Consider the following 21,736-nt stretch of genomic DNA (forward strand, 5'->3'; position numbering starts at 1 on the left):
GTGTGACTTTGTCTCAACGAAAACAACGGACTCAAAAGGGCTTTTTCAAAATGGCGTCATTTAGTATGTTTCATAATCGAAGCCTTTAACAGTAAAATCAGAAAAGGTTTTTTTATGAGGGCGATGCGGGTGAAAATTATCAATGCCGTTATTGAATGACGGAACAATCAAACATTTTCTTTGATAATTTGAGCTTTGCTTAAAAATAATTTCAAAAGAATTAGATTTTATTTTCGAACCACGTACGGAGAATTCTACAATAATAAAAAAAAAAATCACACGGATATTTTTTTGGCTTGTATAAAACTTTTTTGTTTCTGTGATAAAAAATGTCAATACGTTACGCGCACGTAGGCGCATGTGAAAAAAATATATTTCGCCATGTTTATTCAATAGTTCGAAACGAAAGGTCAGGATGTTCACGCGTCTATTAATGTTGGCGGGTTAGGGTAGATTGCATAGCACATCGAAATACAGATAATACTACTTTCAAATCAAGAATATTTTACAAGAAAACAGATCGTCTGTAGAACACTGAGGATAAAATGGAAGATTAGAGAAGCGAACAATGGCATTGTTTGAGGTTTCATTTTATTTCAACTGAAACAAATATGTCTGCGTTATTCGCATTATCAGAAAGTGATAGTTTTTCAACGAGAGAATGCAGGTAACCGTTTTCCGCAATGAATGGATGAAATCGATTGGATTGAGCAACACTTGCTTCATTGCGCAGGCAGTCTTACATAAACTATCAATAGTCTTTGAAGATAGAAAGAAACAGCCCAAACACAAACATATACATATATATATATATATATATATATATATATATATATATATATATATATATATATGTATATATATATACATTTTTAGAGTGTGAGAGATTATATAATTATTTCCACAGCCAAACAGCCCACAAGAGTCATGACAGCCAATAAACCGAAACTCCAAGGCTCGAGTTTCGCCCTCATTTGGGCTCATGAGTCAGACATATCCGAACCCGGGATTCGAAACCCGAGCTTCTTGTATGCGAGGCAAGCACTCTGCCAACTCAGCAAACGCCCCGCACACGATAAATTCTATAGACTAACACAGATCAAGCAAACCGCGGAGAAATCCAACTGTGGAATGGGCCCGCTTTGTCTTGACAAGGGATGCGGTCATCCAATCAGCTAATAACTCCAAGCCGATGTCTCACAAGTAGAAATTTTCAACTCGAACGGACGATGCTATTCAGAAATGCTAACCTAGCGAGCAATTAGTAATAGACTTTTTCAAAATATGAGAGATTATATAATCATTTCCACGATCAAATTACGTCGCAGCCTACAAGAGCCATGATAGCCAACGAACCGGAAATCCAAGACTTGAATTTCGCCCTTATTTGAGCTCATCAGTTAGACATATCCGAACCCGAAATGAAGTAGGTCCATTCCACAGTCGGATTTAGCCACGGTTTGCTTGATCTGTGTTAGTCTTTAGAATTTCTTGTGTACGGAGCGTTTGCTCAGTTGGCAGAGTGCTTACCTCGCATGCAAGATGGCTCGGTATTCGAATCACGGGTTCGGATATGTCTAACCGATGAGTCCAAATTAGGGCGAAACTCGAGTCTCGGGCTTCCAGTTCGTTAGCTGTCATGACTCTCGTGGGTGCGACGTTGTTTGGCTGTGGAAATAATAATAATAATAATAATAATAATAATAATAATAATAATAATATACATTTATATATATATATATATATATATATATATATATGAAGAAGTTTGAATATTTGCAACCAACCTATGGCCATGATGTTATATGTTAACTTTAATTTGGTGTCAATTCCTTATGCTGCTAATGAGTTTCAGCCTCAATAAAAAATATCTGTTTCAGAACCGATCGCACACAAAACATTTGCTTTGTTGAATTCTTGGAGTCTGTGGATAATATTATCTAATAAATATATTTAAATATATATATATATATATGAATATAGCTATATATTATAAGTGTTTGTATATATATATATATATATATATATATATATATATATATATATATATATATATATATATATATATATATATATATATCAACTTAGACACCGGTTAAACGCGATACACAAAAAAAAAAATCCGTAATTTCACTTAATTTTATTTTTATTTTACTTATTTACTGTATTTTATCATTATCTATTTTTAGACTCCATTTTATCACCTCCTATTCTTATTTTTAGACACCATCTTTTAAGTTACTGCGCTATTTTATCCCAATTCAATTATTTCTAATTTAAAAAAGATTCTTTCGTAATCTCGTGTCATTTTATTTATTTAATCTATCACCGCTATATTTCCAAACACAATTTTTTTTTTAATCTCTACGATATTTTATCTTTTAGACATAATCCACTACACTAATTTACTCTAATTTAGTTTCTTTTTCTCTCATAAAATGTATATGCATGTACATATGACATCTAATTTACATAAGGAAAACACGCTGCTCTCCCCCATCATTATATATAGCCCCAATCCTCCGACTATCTCGTCAATGACCATCCCTCTTGAAGAAGCCCGCATAAATCGGGCGAAACGTTGAGTATCCAGGTCCTTCCACCTCCATTTTATTTCATATATATATATATATATATATATATATATATATATATATATATATATATATATATATATATGTACTTATATGTGTATTTATATATGTATACATATATATATGCATATATATATACACATATATGTATATTTATACATATATATGCAATATATATGCATGTAGATATATACAGATATATATATGTATGTATTTATATATATATATATATATATATATATATATATATATATATATATATATATATATATATAGCAGCCAGTACAATTGCTACTACAAGACAGAGAACACAATAGATCTCAATTTTTTCTATCAGATTGATGCATGTCTTAGATGCATATCTTAACTAAGTTCGAGGATGCATCACTTTCAGTGGATTAAGTCGCTTCCAGATACCAGCTTAGAAATTTCTATGCCCGGCGCGGTATACACAGCGTCTAGCTATTTCAAATGGTCACCCGTGTAGCTCATCGTTGCTTAATTTCAGTAATCTTGAGAGAACCGGTGTTTAGAGAGAGATATGAACAGACAAATAGATAAAAGCTAAATAAATAGATTGATCGATAGCTAATGAACGGTTTGAGATAAATACTTATCGCTTAGATAGATAGATAGATAGATACGTAGATAGATAGATACGTAGATAGATTGTGATAGATACGTAGATAGATTGTGATAAATAGATAGATAGATAGATAGATAGATAGATAGATAGATAGATAGATAGATAGATATTTTTAAGAAGTTTGATCCATTTTATAATTATTTTCTTTCCATCTTAATAACTCTCTGCCATCTTTTCAACTACCCGCGGTACCAGTTTCCAATCACGATCTGTTATTCGTGTGGCCTTTGTATACGAGAGGTCACTAAAACTCCATCTCCGCCATTTGGCCTTTTCATAATCGTAATAATCATAGAGCGAACGACGATTCGATTTGCGAAACGACAAAAAGGTCATCAGATTTTTTTTCTCTCTTCCTTCTTGAACAATAAAGAAAAAAATGACAATGACGTGGCGAGTGTGCGTAATTTGAAAACAAAAATCGAAGACATGAATCACATTCGATTGATTGGTTTTTACTCTGGTGGGAAGATGATGGGAAGAATCGAACGGCGCTAAACGTCTACTAAAAACAAATGTCAATCAGAAAGGAAAGAAAGATTTATTTGCTTCCAATTAGGAATATCTACGGCGATCACCGGATATCATAGCAGCGAGAAATAATTACATGGTCGTAGTTTGTTAATTGTTCAGAATTGCAATAAATCACTATTTTCTATTATATACAGGATGATTCCCTTCCCAAGCCAGAAAATGATATGTATGGAATGGTTAATAAAATTCGTCATACTTTCAGAAATCTTATAATATTCGACACAAAGAAATTTCAGTCTGTGTCGGATTTGTCCACAAAATTTGGTTGTGAATATCTTATAATCTCTGTTTTATCACCGGTTAATAATATACAGGGATACTTTGCTGATCGTCTCATTGTAGGTGTCTATGTTATTGGTTTTTCCGTGTAAGACAAGCATTTTAAACTCAGAGTCCCGCGAGAGTCATATGAGTTAGTTAAGGTTACATATAAAGGCTGCTTTCTTACAATTATAACTGAACTCATTTAATAAAAATTATCGCAAAATATTTTTGTTTTCATTTAGAAACATGCAATAGTTTGATTCTATTTAAGAAAATTACAAATATGTTTATCAAATGTTTTATCAAAAAATATAACGAGAGGGATTAACATGAGATATAAAATGGGTTCTTTATTTCAATATAACGACAATTTAAATTAATGGTCCACTTCTATCTGAATAGAACAATAACAAATATAATGCACGTAAGTTAGAATAGTTCAAAATGGGCAAGTATTCAAACACATTTTTTTTATTATTGTTTTCTCGTGTTTTTATACACCTGTTCTAGTTGGCAATCTTTGGTAAGTCTAGTTGAAATTTCTGTATAGTTCCAAGTGATGATCGATCAACCTAGTTTCTTAGATTTTCATAATGTAACTCTTTGCATCGTCTTTGCTAAAAAAAACAAAAAAAACAGGGATAACTATAAAAACGTTGTGACTGTGACGTTCTAAATTTTCAATCAGTGGATTCAATTTTTTTTAGTTCTAAAGGAAAGTGGATTAGTAAATGCTCAATATTTTCCGGTACCCGTGTATGTTGCCATTTTCTTCTCTCCTCTCCACATTATCAAAAGTTGATGTCTGTGCGGGCCGCAAATCGACTGGAAACCGGTCGCATGCAGCATCTTTCACGTGCCTGCTGTAAGATTTACTATGCGCATTTAGCGATGAAGATGCAATTTTAACCTGAAGCGTGACAAGTATTATTCACAGCAGTTGGTATATCTACCATTCGTCTCTTCACTCTTAGACAGTATCCAAAAAAGAGTCCCCAATATAATAGGTTGTACACTACCAACACCTGCCCCTTCACCGCAATGTTGCGCTCCTGTGCCTATTTTACAAGTACTTTAATGCTATGATGAACCTATAGTACTTGTGTTCCTTCGATATACGTACGCCGATCTAACTCGTAAGGCAGCTAAATACCACCTCTCCGCTGTTGAGGTTTCTAGATGCTGAAAATCCGTATACTCTAATAATTTCTTCCCTCAGGCTGATAGACTTTGGAATTCCCTACATATTTCTTGCTTCCCTGACATGAAGAAGTTTAAATGTAATATGAACAAACATCTCCATGCCCACCCTATCACATGGTTCTCTATAGGCATGGTCCCAAATATCATCCCGGCGGCAATGTTTTGTTTCGGATGAACAATAGTAAATAATAAAAAAAAAAAACATACAAAGCTTCTTATCAAGTTTCGAGGACGAATATAAATGAAATGAATTGAAATTGTCTCTTTATTTATTTTTGTTCTTACATTATTAATCTTATTTCGTGAATTTTCAAGAAAAATGAATATCTCTAGTGGTTCATGAAAAATGCCCTTTGCTTCGAACATGCTTAAAAGACATAATTCAACGTTGACCTTTATAGCTCTTCAGAACCATAACTTGAAATAATATTTCTTCTATCTTTTTATTCAATTCTATCTTCCGTTTTTATACAACAAAGATAAACTTGTCTTTTATTCTTGCTCGTTTTGCTTTACGGCAAATCAACACATTTGGGATTATATTTTTTATGCCAATCTAGTCTCTGCGCAATGTGTTAGATTTATTAATGGACATATTCAGATAGATGTACAATTAAAGTTTGGACTATGGTCATATAATATGTAAGATGTTTTGTCATAAATAACACGAACTATAATGGGACTTGCTAGCTTAACCTACAATTGCTTCCGTTTACTTTGTATGTTTTCTTTAGTAAACCATTTTTTCTGGCTATAATATTATAAGCTTTCCCCTTATTATTTCTTCTGTAAACCCTGTTATACGTACTACGAGTAGATAGATAGGAAGGAAAAAGAACATTTATGTAACATAGCGCGGACGGCTGTATGCATATATTAACCGTGCGCGAAATGACGTCACGGTAAGGAAAAAGAAGACTATAAAAAGGAGATAGCACGTTCGAAAAGACGATCACGTTCGACATGGGTGACGTCACTGCCGTAACATAGAGGAAATAAATGTCGCTATACAACAAAAAAAGAGTTAAAGTTCTTTCCTATTCTTTGTCTTTGTCAGTTTTTCGACGGAATATACAACGTGTTGGGTAACGTCAGATATATATATATATATATATATATATATATATATATATATATATATATACATATATATATATATATATATATATACTAGGAGGGAGACCCTACTTTGCCCGGGATTGAATCATGATCAACAAATATTTCATACTCCTATATTTTATTGTCATCAAAATCCGTGAAATCGCGCGGGATGACGCTTCACATGCCTCCATGCAGTAACTTAGTCCAAAATATATGTTATTCTATATTGCACTCTAGAGAACCTACTGTTTAGCTTATAAAATTATTTTATATAAACTTTATTCCAGTTAACGAAAAAAAAAACATTAAGAAATTTACGTGCGGGGTTTAAACCTACAGACCACGTCATGCAAAAGTAACAAAAAAAAACATAAATTCTCAAGTCTTATAAAATTCTTTGCAGTTAATGTAAAAAAAAATTAAGAAATTTACAGGCGGAGATTGAACCTACAGATCACGCTATGCAAATAAATATGCTATTAGCTTAACCACAGAAGACTTTTCGTGGCCCGTTGTTCTATCATTGTTGCTAAGGGACAACATGAAAAAATGGCTTTACCGAATATAGATAAATTAAAATAACGGTTTCGATTACTGATTATCGGTAATTATCGGGGATATTCTGAGACAAAACTTAACTAAGATTACTCCCAGACTTATACACTAAAGTTCTGTAAATTTAAAGAAAATCTGTTCAGACGTTTCAGAGTCTATAAAGAACGAACTCACACACAGAGACAAAGTTGCATATATATATATATATATATATATATATATATATATATATATATATATACTAGCAAATGTAGGCGTCGTTGACTGGGTTCAAAAACAGCCTACAGAAAATGGATTCTGATTGATGAAAGTATGATAGGTTATGGAAAGGAAGGGTTGCAAAGAGATAGCTTCGAATTTGGGGGTATCGAAACCAAAGCAAAATATGATGAAAGTAAAAATAAAATAGATAAACCCCATTATTTATTATACCATACCTGTTCACACTGAAACACTTATCACAATATTCTGTGGATCTATATTAAAAAACCTTGTTAAACTTTGTGACTTATTTCCATTCTATGGAGGTCAGGTGCGAACGAACACCCCATAATTTCATTATACCATATTTCTTATAATTCATAATTCATAATTATCAAAGTATACTTACGCAGATAGATATGAAAAGTCTTTATTAAAGTTTGTGCCTATTTCCATTCTATGGAGGCCAGGCGCGAACGCAGACCCAACAATTTTATTATACCATCCCTATTTAAGTTAAAACATACTTATCACAGTATTCTTATGTGCATCTATATCAAAAACACTTGTAAACTTGTTTTTAAATTTTTTATTTCCATACTTTGTGGACCATGCGCGAACGCAGACCCCACAATTTTAATGAACTACCGTTCTGCTAGATCAAACATACCCACTCTTGTGTCTCGATACATCTTCTATCATTGTATGTAATCAATTTTTCAAAATAGTCAATCATATAGGAGCCTATTTGTGACCAGACACACACACACACATTCAGATTTATATTATAGATATGTGTGTGTGTGTTCAGAATTTAAAGTTTTAATCTTATAATGGAGATATTAATATTAATGCTAATATTTTTACGAAACCCCTATCCAAATGAAAATGCCTAATATACGATGTAGAGCATCAGTATATGAAAGGAGATAAAATTCTGGCAAATTATGAATTTACATTTATTGTTCGCACAAGGGATACAGGATAAAGTTAATTATTCCCGCATTGCATCTAATTGCTGGCCATGGAAGAAAGTCGCTAGATACTTCTCACCTTTCGATATTAACGCCGATCTGAACTTTTCTCCCTTTGGCTTTAAATTAAATTCTGTAAATCCTTTACAAACTATAATCACTACATTACAAGATTTTTCCAGTAGCATCCTCATCATAATCCTTTAACATCTATAGATCTATACGATCTGAATATTCCAAGTTCTACAGGTGTACATACTTCGAATAGATCGCATTTTACTAAGTGTCAACCAACTTCACCGAGTACCGAGTAGATTTTGTTACTCTCTATATGCATCTTCATACCTGATTTTCACTAGGAATATTTATTTTTAATCTATATATATATATATGTGTGTGTGTGTGTGTGTGTGTGTGTGCGTGCGTGTATATATATACATGCACAGATTAAAAATAATATTCATATATAATATATATATATGTGTGCGCACACACACACACACACGCATATATATATATATATATGTGTGTATGTATAGTCATCCACATACAGTACTGTTTCGCAGCTCATCAGTGCGGCTAGACAGGTAACTACCTCAAGCCAGGATTGAAACCCGACCGTTTGTACGGCAGTCAAGGCTCCTAACCATTACGCTATTGGCGGCTGCTTGAACGAGTAGTGAGTTTAACGATGTTTAGATATCGTCCGAAATACCTCCGCTCGATTTGTTTACACAAAGAGCGTCGCTTATATGCTAATGGTAATTCGTGTTTCACTTCCCAATATGCTCAACTCAAGGTGAGGAGCACTATAGTCATCCACATACAGTACTGTTTCGCTGTTTCACAGCTCATCAGTGCGGCTAGACAGGCAACTATCTCAAGCCAGGATTGAAACCCGACCGTTTGTACGGCAGTCAAGGCTCCTAACCATTACGCTATTGACGGCTGCTTGAACGAGTAGTGAGTTTAACGATGTTTAGATATCGTCCGAAATACCTCCGCTCGATTTGTTTACACAAAGAGCGTCGCTTATATGCTAATGGTAATTCGTGTTTCACTTCTCAATATGCTCAACTCAAGGTGAGGAGCAATATAGTCATCCACATACAGTACTGTTTCGCTGTTTCACAGCTCATCAGTGCGGCTAGACAGGCAACTACCTCAAGCCAGGATTGAAACCCGACCGTTTGTACGGCAGTCAAGGTATATATATATATATATATATACTAGAAGTTCCGCCCGGCTTTGCTCGGGCCCTATGTACTGTCATAACTTTATGTGCATATGTATATATTAAAAAGTGTGAATATGTACGGTAATGCCTTTCTATACAATGGGCTTTCTTAACTACCATAGAAAAAAGTTAGTAGAGACCGCAGACGTCAATTTTTTTTAATTTTTGACCACAATTTGGACCCCTTAACATTTATTGTTTTGGGCTCAAATTCAATTAAAACGTTTGACTCATGTTCAAGTACCTACATCTAAAATTTGAAGTGTTCAGACTCAAAATTAGCGGAGGAGTTTTGTAGAGTCTGCAAAGGTCAACTCTGTAAATCTGACATCTTGCTAGCCAAATGTTCGCCCCAAAACTGATTAAAAAGCTTGCTGCGTGTCTGAATACACTTTATAGATGTTTAGACCCAAAATTGGCTTAATAGTTTGCTAGAGACCGCAAAGGTAACATCTTTGGAATTTTGACCCCTTGGAAGCCAAATTTTCAGCAAAAAAAAAAACTATTAAAAAGCTAGCCCTCTGTCTGAATACACTTTATGTAACATTTCAAATGTTTACATCAAAAATTGGTTGAGGAATTTGGTAGAAACCGTAGACGTGAAATTTTTTCAAACTTTGCCCCCAATTATAACCCCTTAACATTCATTGTTTTGGGCTCAAATCGAATTATAAACTTAGATCCATGTTCAAATAATCTATATCTAAAATTTCAAGTGTTTAGCCCCAAAATTGACGGAGGAGTTTGGTAGAGTTGTCACAGGACAAATCATTAAACTTTGACACCTTAACAGCCAAATTTCTGGTCGAAAACCGATTAAAAATTGTTTCCCTAATCTCATTACTCCTTATGTCAAATCTCCAGTCTTAGACCGAAAATTGACAGAGTAATTTAGTAGGGAATTGTACACAGACAGACAGATAGACATTTTTACTTTTATATATATACTAGCAATTCAGCCCGGCGTTGCCCGGGTGTTATGGTGTGTCTCTTGGGCAAAGAAAAAGTGGTAGTAGGAAGCAGGCTCGAGCCCGTACCAGAAGGAGGAAAAGGATGGGAACAAGAACCTGACGTCGATGCTGTTACGACCAACCCCAAACCGGAAGTGACATTTTTTTTAAATTAAGGCTAGACAATCAAAAGGAGAGGATGACTTTCAAAAATATCGGTGAAAAAAGCGACCCCCCCCCTGTAGAAAAGTTCCCAGTTGAAGGTGAAGATATTAATGATTTTTAGCCAATTTTTCGATATTTGTCGTCTGAAAGGTCGAACTTCAAAACGATACTGATCTTGGTAAAATCCGTCGCCTCTGTCGAAAGTTTTAGGCAAACATGCAAACATACATACATACATACATACATACATACATTTATATATTGGTAACTAAAAATTTTCGACCCAACCGATTAAAAAGCTTTCCCTACCTCTGAATACCCTTTATGTCAAATTTCAAATGTTTAGACCAGAAATTGTCTGAGTAATTTGGTAGAGACCGCAGAGGTCAGGTTTTTTTTTTAACTTTGACCCCTAGGGATGATTTAATCTTATTGGTTCTCCTTGTCGAAGAAACACGATGTTAAGACCAGCAGTGACTCTTTTAATGACTAACGATACCAAACATCTAAGTTAAACGAAAGAATGAGGTTTTAAACCGCATCTTCTTTAATATTACAACTTACTAAACATTTAGATCCGAAATATTACCTTGAGAATTAAAAGTAATTTGTTTACACACGTGATGTAACATAAACAATTATATTTTTATTCGGGTATACATATATATATATATATATATATATATATATATATATATATATATATATATATATATATATATATATATTACTAACATTTTTGAAGGCATTTCGGTTTGGTGTTGTGGTGTTATTGATATTGGTGTCAGTTTCCAGTTTGTTTGGGTTTTTTTCTTTTTTTGTTTTTCTTTTTTTTTTGCTGTTCTTTACTTGTTGTTGTTGTTTGTTTTTTTATCTATAGAAGGATTTTTTGTTGTTTTACTGTTATAAGACAATAATTTCACGTGTGTTTTGTTTTATTGCTGCTGTAAATAGTTTCACCAAATTTATTAAATCACTTTAACAGCATGTTCTTGAAAACAGGGAAATCTACATAAAACTTGGCGCATAGATTACCCATGATTATGTGTATATATTACCTATAGAAAGGGAATCTATCTTGATATGTTCTTTTAAAAGAAGCGAAGACATATGTAAAGGAGATGGTATAGTGATTATAATAATGTAGTGGATTCAATTTACTGTGATCGAATTACGTCTTGAGTACAATCCTGAATTAATGCACTTGAGAAATATATAAATCAGAAGAGTAATCCAAACTGGATACATTTTTACTAGAAAAGTGTTCGTATCATTCAGATGCATCGATGCAACCCCTGACTTTCTTGAGGTATGTCTTGTCGAACTATGGAATATTTCTGTCGAACTTGGGGGACAAGAGCACGCTATCCTGTGAAGTAAATAAAGGATTCCCCTCGAAATTCCGTCCTAATTCTCGAGTTCGACAAAAATATTCCTGCGTTTGACAAGATACATCTGAAGAAGGTCGAAGGTTACATCGACCGAAACGTTGCGAAAATGACACTGAAGATTAGAACAGCAGTCTGATGAATCCAAATGATACGAATAACCAATCCTCATCATAAAAAATTCAGAAACATGGAAGACTTTTGTACTTCACGTACTTGTTTTGTGATGCACACATGCTATTTTTATTTGAAATTTCCAAGATTTTTACGAGGTTTATGTCTCCTTAGGAAATTAAGTTCAATATAATTAATGCTAATTAATCTTATATCTATAATTCTTATTCCAGGACGAAATTGAAATCATATGATTCTTGTTTAATTTGTGTCTACTGACTGAATCAAATTTAATGACTGAATCAAATATAATGACTGAATCAAATTTGATGATTGAATCAAATTTAATGACCGGATCAAATTTAATGACTGAATAAAATTTAATGACTGAATCAAATTTAATGACTGAATCAAATTTAATGACTGGATCAAATTTAATGACTGGATCAAATTTAATGACTGAATCAAATCTAATGACTGAATTAAATTTAATGACTGAATCAAATCTAATGACTGAATCAAATTTAATGACTGAATTTAATTTAATGACTGAATTAAATTTAATGACTGAATCAAATTTAATGACTGAATCAAATTTAATGACTGGATCAAATTTAATGACTGAATCAAATTTTATGACTGAATTAAATTTAATGACTGAATCACATTTAATGACTGAATCAAATTTAATGACTGAATTACATTTAATGACTGAATTAAATTTAATGACTGAATCAAATTTAATGACTGAATTAAATTTAATTACTGAGTCAAATTTAATGACTGAATCAAATTTAATGACTGAATCAAATTTAATGACTGAATCAAATTTAATGACTGGATCAAATTTAATGACTGAATTAAATTTAATGACTGAATCAAATTTAATGACTGAATTAAATTTAATGACTGAATCACATTTAATGACTGAATCAAATCTAATGACTGAATTACATTTAATGACTGAATCAAATTTTATACTTTTATATTTTGTTACTTTCATTCTTTGAAATACTCTAAAGAAACTAAAAGACTGGATAAATTTTGATAAGATTAAAATATTATCTTATGACCAATTTTTAAGCACGTTTTCCTGTTTTCTATTTTTTTTCGATTTAAATTGATTAACAATCGTCCGAATTGGTTTGAATTCAAGTAGACTTTCGAATTGAATTGGTCGTCATCAAGAATTGCATTTGTGCACGAATCCCATCTTTTAAAACTATTAATGTTGGCGATCATATTAGTTTTGCAATTCATAATGATACGTTTTTGTCTGATTCTTTAAGGCTATGAACTTTTAACCAGTTGCATTGTTTTTCGTCGGATATTGTCATCATATATTCTTAGACTACGTTTCGGCCGATGTGTTTTCAAGCTGTTTCAACTGCATTGTTAATCTCACGACGATGTTTTAATTTGATTTAGTGATGTGGTTTTTTTATTATTATTATTATTATTACTTTAGTCCAACTAAATGGTTATTTTGTATACGTGATTGTTTGATCTCGTAGCCTTGTCTCTTAAAGAGATGGTAAGTCGCCTTTGCTCATCTGTGTCTTCTCGTAATACGAGGCGTCAACGTTTATAAATTCGCGCGTGCATGAACTCACACAAAGTCCTATCAAGAAGACACGAATCGTGTTTTTGCGGTTTGTAGATTTATTCATATTATACTTCTCTGACTAGGATAATACAAAACAGTAATTCCATATAGTTCGACATTAAATGGACTTAATTCAACATCGGTCTTTTTAAGTAGAGAGATAAGATCGAAACGAGCCTAAATAAAGGTCTACTTAAAAGGCTCGCTGCTGAAAAAGTGGCTAAACACTCACTTCCTTAACTCTCGCCATGGTATCACATCGTCCTACATTATGCTTGTATTGACATCAATTGTTCACCGTAGAAAAAATACGTAAGCAACAACTGTCGTATTTGAATACTGGAAAAAGTATACTACTGATAATAGTAATTATTTCGTAGAATATATATACTACTGATAATAATAATTATTCGTAGAAATAAATATGGACTTTCAATAGGTACGATAAGTTATCTTCTCAAGTATAACCTTCCGATATTTTCATATTAAAAAATACCTTCCATCTAGTGTTTGTGTGTGGACACAATTACTTGACTCACTCTTCACAAAATAAAGAAATTCTTGCTTTTCTTAGTTATGAAAGAGTACTAACGCTTAAATAGTATTTATGAATGTAATAATATCGCAACACTAAAATTAATCTGTAGAGTTAAGTAGAAAATTGAGTAAAATTATTTATATAAAATTCAAAAGTGAGTTTCTGTGGTTAATCGATTTTCCCAGGCATCGTCCGTACAAGGGTTTACCAAACAATAAATAAATTCTTATACATCAGTATGAAACATTTTCACCGGCTTGATTCTTTCGTTGGAATTCTCTCAAGAAGCAGGTACTTGCAGAAAGTGCTGCATAAGGAATGCCAACATCTATAAGTGTAAGCGGTGTTATGGAACCGACTTGTGGCGAATTGGAACACTCGCCATGCTGAGTCATTATTCACTTTTGCAAGGCTACCTGGCTATCGTTCACTAAAAAAAAATGGCTGAAGAAGCTCGGAAACAGCATCTATTGAAACGTAATCGGAAAATAAATCGCAATCGTGATGAGAATCGCCCGAAGACAAACAATGTAAATAAAAAATGACGCTTTTGTGTCAATGACGTCATATCCGGATGTTTTTTTACTAGACACGTTTTATATTCTCAGCTTCAAATTGTAAAATATTTTGCTTATGGTTCTTGTTGTTTGTTTGTTTTGACTATAATTACTTTCGATATTTAAAAACGTTTTCATCTAATTATGCGTATGATTCAAATGATATTTACCAGAAGCTGCAGATATCAAACAGATAGTACTTATCCAAAATAGGGACCGCATTATCGTCGGTATATTTCGAGCAGGTTACGTAAACCACCTGAAGCCGCCAAATAAAAATTCTGTGTTTTAGGAGGGATTTTTTTTCTTTCTGAAAATGATGGTCAATGTTTAAATTTTAGCAAATCGTTAAAAAATATGTAAAAAAAAAATATTATAATCGAAAGCAATTATCGCATGTTAATTTCAATAAAAAAAAGTTTACGGACCGTGCTGAAATAATAATGTTGTTGTTTTTTTTTTAGAAAGCCATTATTAACATAAATGTCTTTTTAACTCTTGGTATTTTCATCTAAAAATTTAATAAATAAAACATGACGTAAAAATAAAATTAAATCAACAAAATATACCGTTTCCTAATTGTCAGCTACTGCGATTTTATTGGCTAAGCGTTTCAGCAACTTCCGGCGGTACGTAATTTGATCGGAATATGCCGATTATAACGCGATCCTTATTCTGCATGAGTGCCAAATAGATTATTTCGTGTCTGTAGAATTTCTTGGGTGTTTTTTTTTTTTTGCCTCCAATCCACGGTCAGGTGGGGTTTCGAAATATAAGCAAATTCTGGCCTATAAAGAATACCTTAACAGCCATTTCGGCAATTCTCCATAAGGGTGTCCCAAATGGTTAGCATTAAACTAATCCCTTCTCAAAGAAAGATGGTAAAGCCTTGAAAGGTGGACCCCCACCCAAAACTGTACAGAATCATACCGCAGTCTCACAGAAGCATGGCCACTGTCGGACTGATTGTCGGGAACGTATCACCGACTTGTATAAACCACAGCTATTCAAGCTGTCCAACTGTGCAAGATGTCATGTGGATTAGCAGGTTATACTAAAATATTTGCTAAAAGAATATTCCGGGCTGTATTTATTTATTTGCTTTTAATTTTTATTTCATTTCATTCTTTGCAGAGATGTTTCCTTGTCCTCCATATATAGCGCCTAGTATTTCGAAATGGTCTTGTGCTGTCCATGCTTAGTGACGCTTACTTTCTAACGAAAACCGATGTGTCAACGGAATTATTCCAACCCCCCCCCCCCCTCCCACACACACATAGGCCTAGTATTACTTAAAAAGTTGATTAAAAACAGGGATTTTTATCCCCGGACCCCTAAAATCAACACAGATTAGACCATTCCTGTAATGACCTAGTGCCTGTTGATTGCGATGTAATGCTGGTTTTCTGCAGTTCTAGGGGGTCGACTCTCCCAGCCGGGGAATGCTGACAGAGCTGCCCAAGCACTTTTTTGCAGGTCAGAGTACCTTTCCTCAAGGGCGCTGACTTCTCAATCCTACTTTCCAACCCTGGTATCACAGTTCTGTCAGTGGGATAGAACTAAATACTTTAAAAACAGTCATTTATAACAAGTTGAATCCTATCGGAAGATATCAACAAATTGTGACGATATATTCTATAGGTGGTATATATAAAGATTCTCATGTACATACTTAAACTCAACACAAATATCCTATATCATTATCATAATTCAGATTCATGCAGTTGTATATTGGTGTTTGCCTGTATAAGCCATTTTCAACCATACATTCTCTCTTAGTTGTCAGTAATGAGAACGAAGAAAGAGAGATAACAGATAAAATCAAGAGAGAGAGAGAGAGAGAGAGAGTAGGATAGGGAAAAAAGAGAAAGAGAGTAAGAGAGAGAATGGGATGAAATAAAAGTGATGGGCGTTAAAGATATCTCAAAGGACCTGGATGGTCGGGGCGAGGATGGTGGCAGAAGGTAAATGCGAAACAATTTAGGGTCGAGAAATAGAACGCTGAGTGTCGCTCTATTTGAGACCGGGGATCTTTGTGTGTGTTTTCAATCTTCCTCTCGAAGATTGTCTTCGCGTGGGTGGAAGGTATTTTGTTGGTTTAGCTGTAAAAACCACATTTTATTGGCGCAGTGAGGACGAGAAGGAGCCACCAAGCTCTGAAGAGTTTACAGACAATCGTGCACCCTGTATCACACAGAATTGCGTTCGCTTTAGCTCGACATAGATTCAGAGTGTGTCTGCTCACATGTTGTTCTTTCATTAATCAATGACCCTTTCATTACTAGATTATGTTTTTTCGGGAATTCAGAGAAAAGCTATTCTATCTTGGAGATAACTAATAATTTATCAGAAAAAAATCTCTAGGGAAATATAAAATTGTTAGATATATTCGGCCTTAGACATCTTGTCCCATTTATAATAGAACTGTTAATCTCAGTGGTATTTAATAAATGGCATAAACTCCACTGAATTATACTATAATATGAGCTGATTTTTGTAAAATTAATTGGATAAAATATGTTTATCAAGGCTCAACGGTTTCTCGAGGATAAGAGTAAGTAGCTATGCTATATATTATGATGCGCTTTTGTTGATGATAATGTTAACACTGGTAGTATAATCAAATATAAATATTATTTAGTCTTCGGGACTGGAAATAAACAACGTATAATACAAAGTAAAAAAAAACGAGAGACCCAATGTTCTGATGTTTTCACTAACGAACTGAACGTTTGGAGAAAGCCAAAATTGTACAAATAACTCACCTTTTAAATGTTGAGGTAATTTTGTTGCTTACGTTTTTACTAATCATATTACTTTGCTCCATTAAGCGAGCGAAATACGATTAACGCACTATATGGTTTAATATAGGAAGTTATTTCCGACAGCATCTCGTGTATTATGCTGATTATAATTAATGCTAATGTTTACGTAAGCAATATTACCAAACAAAAGATGTATTTTATCTGCGGGACTGAGAATAAACAAAAATAGCTGTAAGTGAAAAAGGAAACTCGTACATAATTCGCGGACAAAATAAATCCATTATTTAGTGATATTACCTGCATCATTCATAACTTCCAATATCAAAACATATAACGTGTTCACCGTATTCAAAGATTTACTGCAGAGCTTGGGAGGTGAGTTTTTGTATAATTTGGAGTTTCTCTGAAAATTTGGCTTGTTAGTTGAACGTTCGAAGACAATGCTCACGTTAGATGGTCTCTCTCTTGAGGCACAGGTTCGAATCCTACATGAGTCTTCATTCTTACTTTATGATATTTATTGTCTATTCCCAGCCCAGCGAAATAAATATTTCTTAAGCTGTGATGAATTATAAATGGGACTAAGAGCCAATGAATATTTTTTAAAATGCCCGCCTGGTGCATATAATCCCAATGGTGATGAAAGGGTCAAATATGTGAACGAGTTGATGAGGGAAGGCGGAGGGTTTCCCTCGGCATCAAAGCCAACAAAATCCTGGCCATTGTTGATGGATCGTTTGCTGTAGGCTTACGTATATCTCAAGCTTTAAGCAGTTCTAGGAGGTCAACCCTCACAGGCTTTGCCTTCTCCCTTTGGGAAAGGGTTAGTTTATTGCTAATCGAGGAACGCCGACGGGGCTGCCCAGGCATTTGTTGAATGCCGGAGTGCTCTTCTGTTGGGTCGCTAGTTTTTCAAACCCCACCTTCCGACCCTTTGTGTCACATCATCCTGCCGTGGGAAGGAGATAAATATCAAGAATAAGTTGCAGTAATGTCTTCAAAAAAAATATTTTTAATAGTGGAAGGTGGTTGTATCGATCGATCGCAGTAATTTCTGTGTGAAAGTGTAAAAGTGTGATTCTTTTAAGATGCGGGGGTGGTTAAAAGTAAATTAATTAAATGCATGATTATTGCAGCTTCAAGAAAAAGGAAAAGGAAGAGGAAGAGACGAAGCAGAAGCCGGAGTCAAGGAAAGGAGATAAAGGAGACTGAGAAGGAAGTCGGAAGAGGAGAAGAAGGAGGGAGAGAAGAAAACAAGAGGGAAGAAATAGAAGGGGAGACGAACGAAGAAGACTGATAAAGAAACAAAGAAAATAAAGAGAAAGAAAAAGAAAGAAAACATAAAAGATGATGGCAAAGAAGGAGAGAACGGAAATAATAAAAAAAAAAACTCCATTTGTGAAGACGAATGAATTACATCACTCTGAAAAAGATGAAGAATCAAAACCATTCCCATAGCAGAATGCACTGACTCTGCAAGGATACTGGGCAACGTCCTGGTGTCTTTGTTAAGAATTAAACTTGATCTCACTTGACCGGAAACTAAGGTAACCAGTGATTTTACTGGTTGCGTACATTACTACTACTATTACAACTACTACTACTACTACAATAATAATAATAATAATAATAATAATAATAATAATTCAAAATTAACGTAGGAAATAATTGCTGCAAAAGATTAATATAAAAAAACAGTTCCTCCCTTAGAATTTTGAAAAGTTCCAGACTGGCAACTGTGATTATTCAACACAAAATAAATAAATAAATAAATAAATACTACTAATAATATGTTGTCACTCAGACTCCAAGGAACATCACAAGTTGTTCTCGAAGAGAAAACTTTGATGATGGCCTAGGTAAATAATAATAATAATAATAATAATAATAATAATAATAATAATAATAACAACAACAAGGCTGTGAAGAGTTAAATAAAGAATACGTGTAAAAAAAGAAGACTTGCAGACTAAAATAATTCTAATCTGACATGCTATATGGTTAATATAAGAATTGCTCTTAATGGAATGTCATCATATTATCATCATGGCGAACCGCCTTCAGAAACACACAAATCGTCACCATTGATGCTACTATTTCAACTAATACAACAAATACTACTACTACTAACAATACGGACGTTACAGAAGAAAGAAGAAGAAGAAAAAGGGCAGTCTTCAAATTGGAATCGGTTCCCACATTGGTAAGTTTTTGCGTGAAAACAGCGAAAAAAAAAAGAATGAAAGGAAAAAGAACACGTGTGAAAATCCCATGAAGACAATCCGAGTGTATCCTCACCTGATGTCTGGGTTCTCTTCCCAACATATCCCCCCCCCATCCAACAATCACTTCCACCGATCCCTTTTGTTGTATCCGATTTCACCTTCACGTATTCGCCTCCTCCACATCTGCCTCCATCATCATCATCATCATCATCATCATCATAATCATCCGCGTGTTCACCTCGTTCCTTGCATCGCAATTCTGACTCCAGACGGCAGGCATGCAGACACCGACGCGCATACACACACCACCCCCATACACATGCATACACACATATCTTACCCAAAAATGTAAGGAGTGCGCGCGGGTAGAGTGGGTGAAAATGGACGATACTTCACACCTTTTCAACATGCGTCGTCATTGTCGGCATCAGATTAGGTGCCGATCAACATTGGAAAGGCAAAAGAAAGATGTATCAGACAAAAAAAATGGCGGCATCGTTTATTTTTCTTTTTTTTCTTTTCTTTTTTTTTTTTGTCTTTTATTAGTTGTGTTTTATATCATCCATTCTTATATTGTTCTGCCGCAATTAATATTTTCTTATTCACGTTTTTCTACTAAGAAAGACGTTGGTGATATGTTCTACCGAAGGATAGAAGCGTCAACGTCTGAACGATTACGCTGACAAAAATTGACGCCGTCAACACAAATATAATGGCCTCCGTTCAGTCTTGAGAGACAATGGATACCTCCTGTAAGAGTGATTGAGCGTGTAATTGTGAAGCAAGGATTGCATAATTTCTAACCACTCGACAATCAGCAAAATCCCACCCCTACACAGTAGAGCTCTCTAGGTGTAAGAAAGCCTTCTACTCTTATAGTTTCTTCCCAAGAACAGCTAGACTCCGGAACTCCCATCCAGATTCCTGTTTCCCCAACTGTACTGACATGCGGAAGTTCAAGTGTAATGTGAATACAGACATCCTGCTGCCTAATTTCTTACATAGTATTCCTGACACTTATGTCCCCGATAGTATCCCCCTACATCAAAGTGGGCTGTGCCTTGTTTGGGTAAAAATGGAGAAGAAAAAAAAAACTCTCCTGAATCGGCGCTGATTGAATTACAATAACAAGGAGACGTCGAAGGTGAATGGAAATATTGCCGAGATATGCAGAGAACACATACTTGGTATTCCAAAATAGTCACCCATTTTAGTACTGACCAAGCTCAACGTTGCTCAACGTTGGTGATCTAACTGGAACCTGTGACAACGCTGTATATAAACAATAGCATATATATGTGTTCATCAAGTGTCGAGGGTTAAATCTGTAAGACCACTTTAGGTTCGCTTATTCCATTCAGAGATCCAAAATGCGGATGTTGGTTGACAAAAGAAATTGTTCTGTCCTCGCCAATAGCGGCTTTTGGAATGTTGTACATTCCGAACTCTCCAGCTGTCGATGTAATCCTAACAAATCACATGCATATATTAGCTCTACTTACAATCAACTTCGTATCGAACATTTTCCGAATGCCTATCTACTGACCTAATAAGCTTACAGTAACCCTATAAAAAATACTTGTAAATAGTAAAATAATCCTCTTTATACTGATGAGTGTAAAGAACAAGAAACACAAACACTCATATATATATATATATATATATATATATATATATATATATATATATATATATATATATATATAATGTTATTATCATCTGTTTCACCGTTATACAACTTATCAGCGCGGCTGAACCTAGCGCGATTCGAACGAAACCTGGACGCGAGAGTCTGAAGAGTGAAGCTCTATAACTTAGCTAACGCGTACTAGTGCTGGAATGTATCGCATTTTTTATTGATGGCGATTTATTTATTCATTTATTTATTTTAGTTTGCGATATTTGTGAATAATTTACCTTATTTATTTATTAATAAACAGCATCTATCTAAATATATATATATATATATATATATATATATATATATATATATATATATATATATATATAAACAGAGAGGGAGAGAGAGGGGGGTTGCGTGTGTGTCAGTAGATATTATTTATTTATTTAACAACTTATTAAACTTCGATAATGGGAGTACTTTAAGAGCTTAAATTGA

At 34.0% G+C, this 21,736-nt stretch overlaps 1 protein-coding gene across 4 annotated transcripts in view; it reads left to right on the forward strand.

Moving 5' to 3' along the window:
* LOC145283667 (uncharacterized) overlaps positions 1-21,736 on the forward strand; it is a 508,165-nt gene that overhangs the window by 469,356 nt on the left and 17,073 nt on the right. For 2 of the 4 annotated variants that reach the window (XM_080132675.1, XM_080132676.1), the window contains exon 4: positions 18,529-19,392. The exons of the other annotated variants lie outside the window; for them this stretch is intronic. In XM_080132675.1, coding sequence (XP_079988801.1) covers positions 18,529-18,594 — 66 coding nt within the window. In that variant the 3' untranslated portion in view covers positions 18,595-19,392. Of the gene's footprint in view, positions 1-18,528; positions 19,393-21,736 lie in introns of those variants that run through there. 4 annotated transcript variants of the gene reach the window in all.

Source organism: Euprymna scolopes, chromosome 8 (genome assembly GCF_053919585.1).
Source record: "Euprymna scolopes isolate OS-2025 chromosome 8, ASM5391958v1, whole genome shotgun sequence".
Classification (NCBI taxonomy): Eukaryota; Metazoa; Mollusca; class Cephalopoda; order Sepiida; family Sepiolidae; genus Euprymna; species Euprymna scolopes.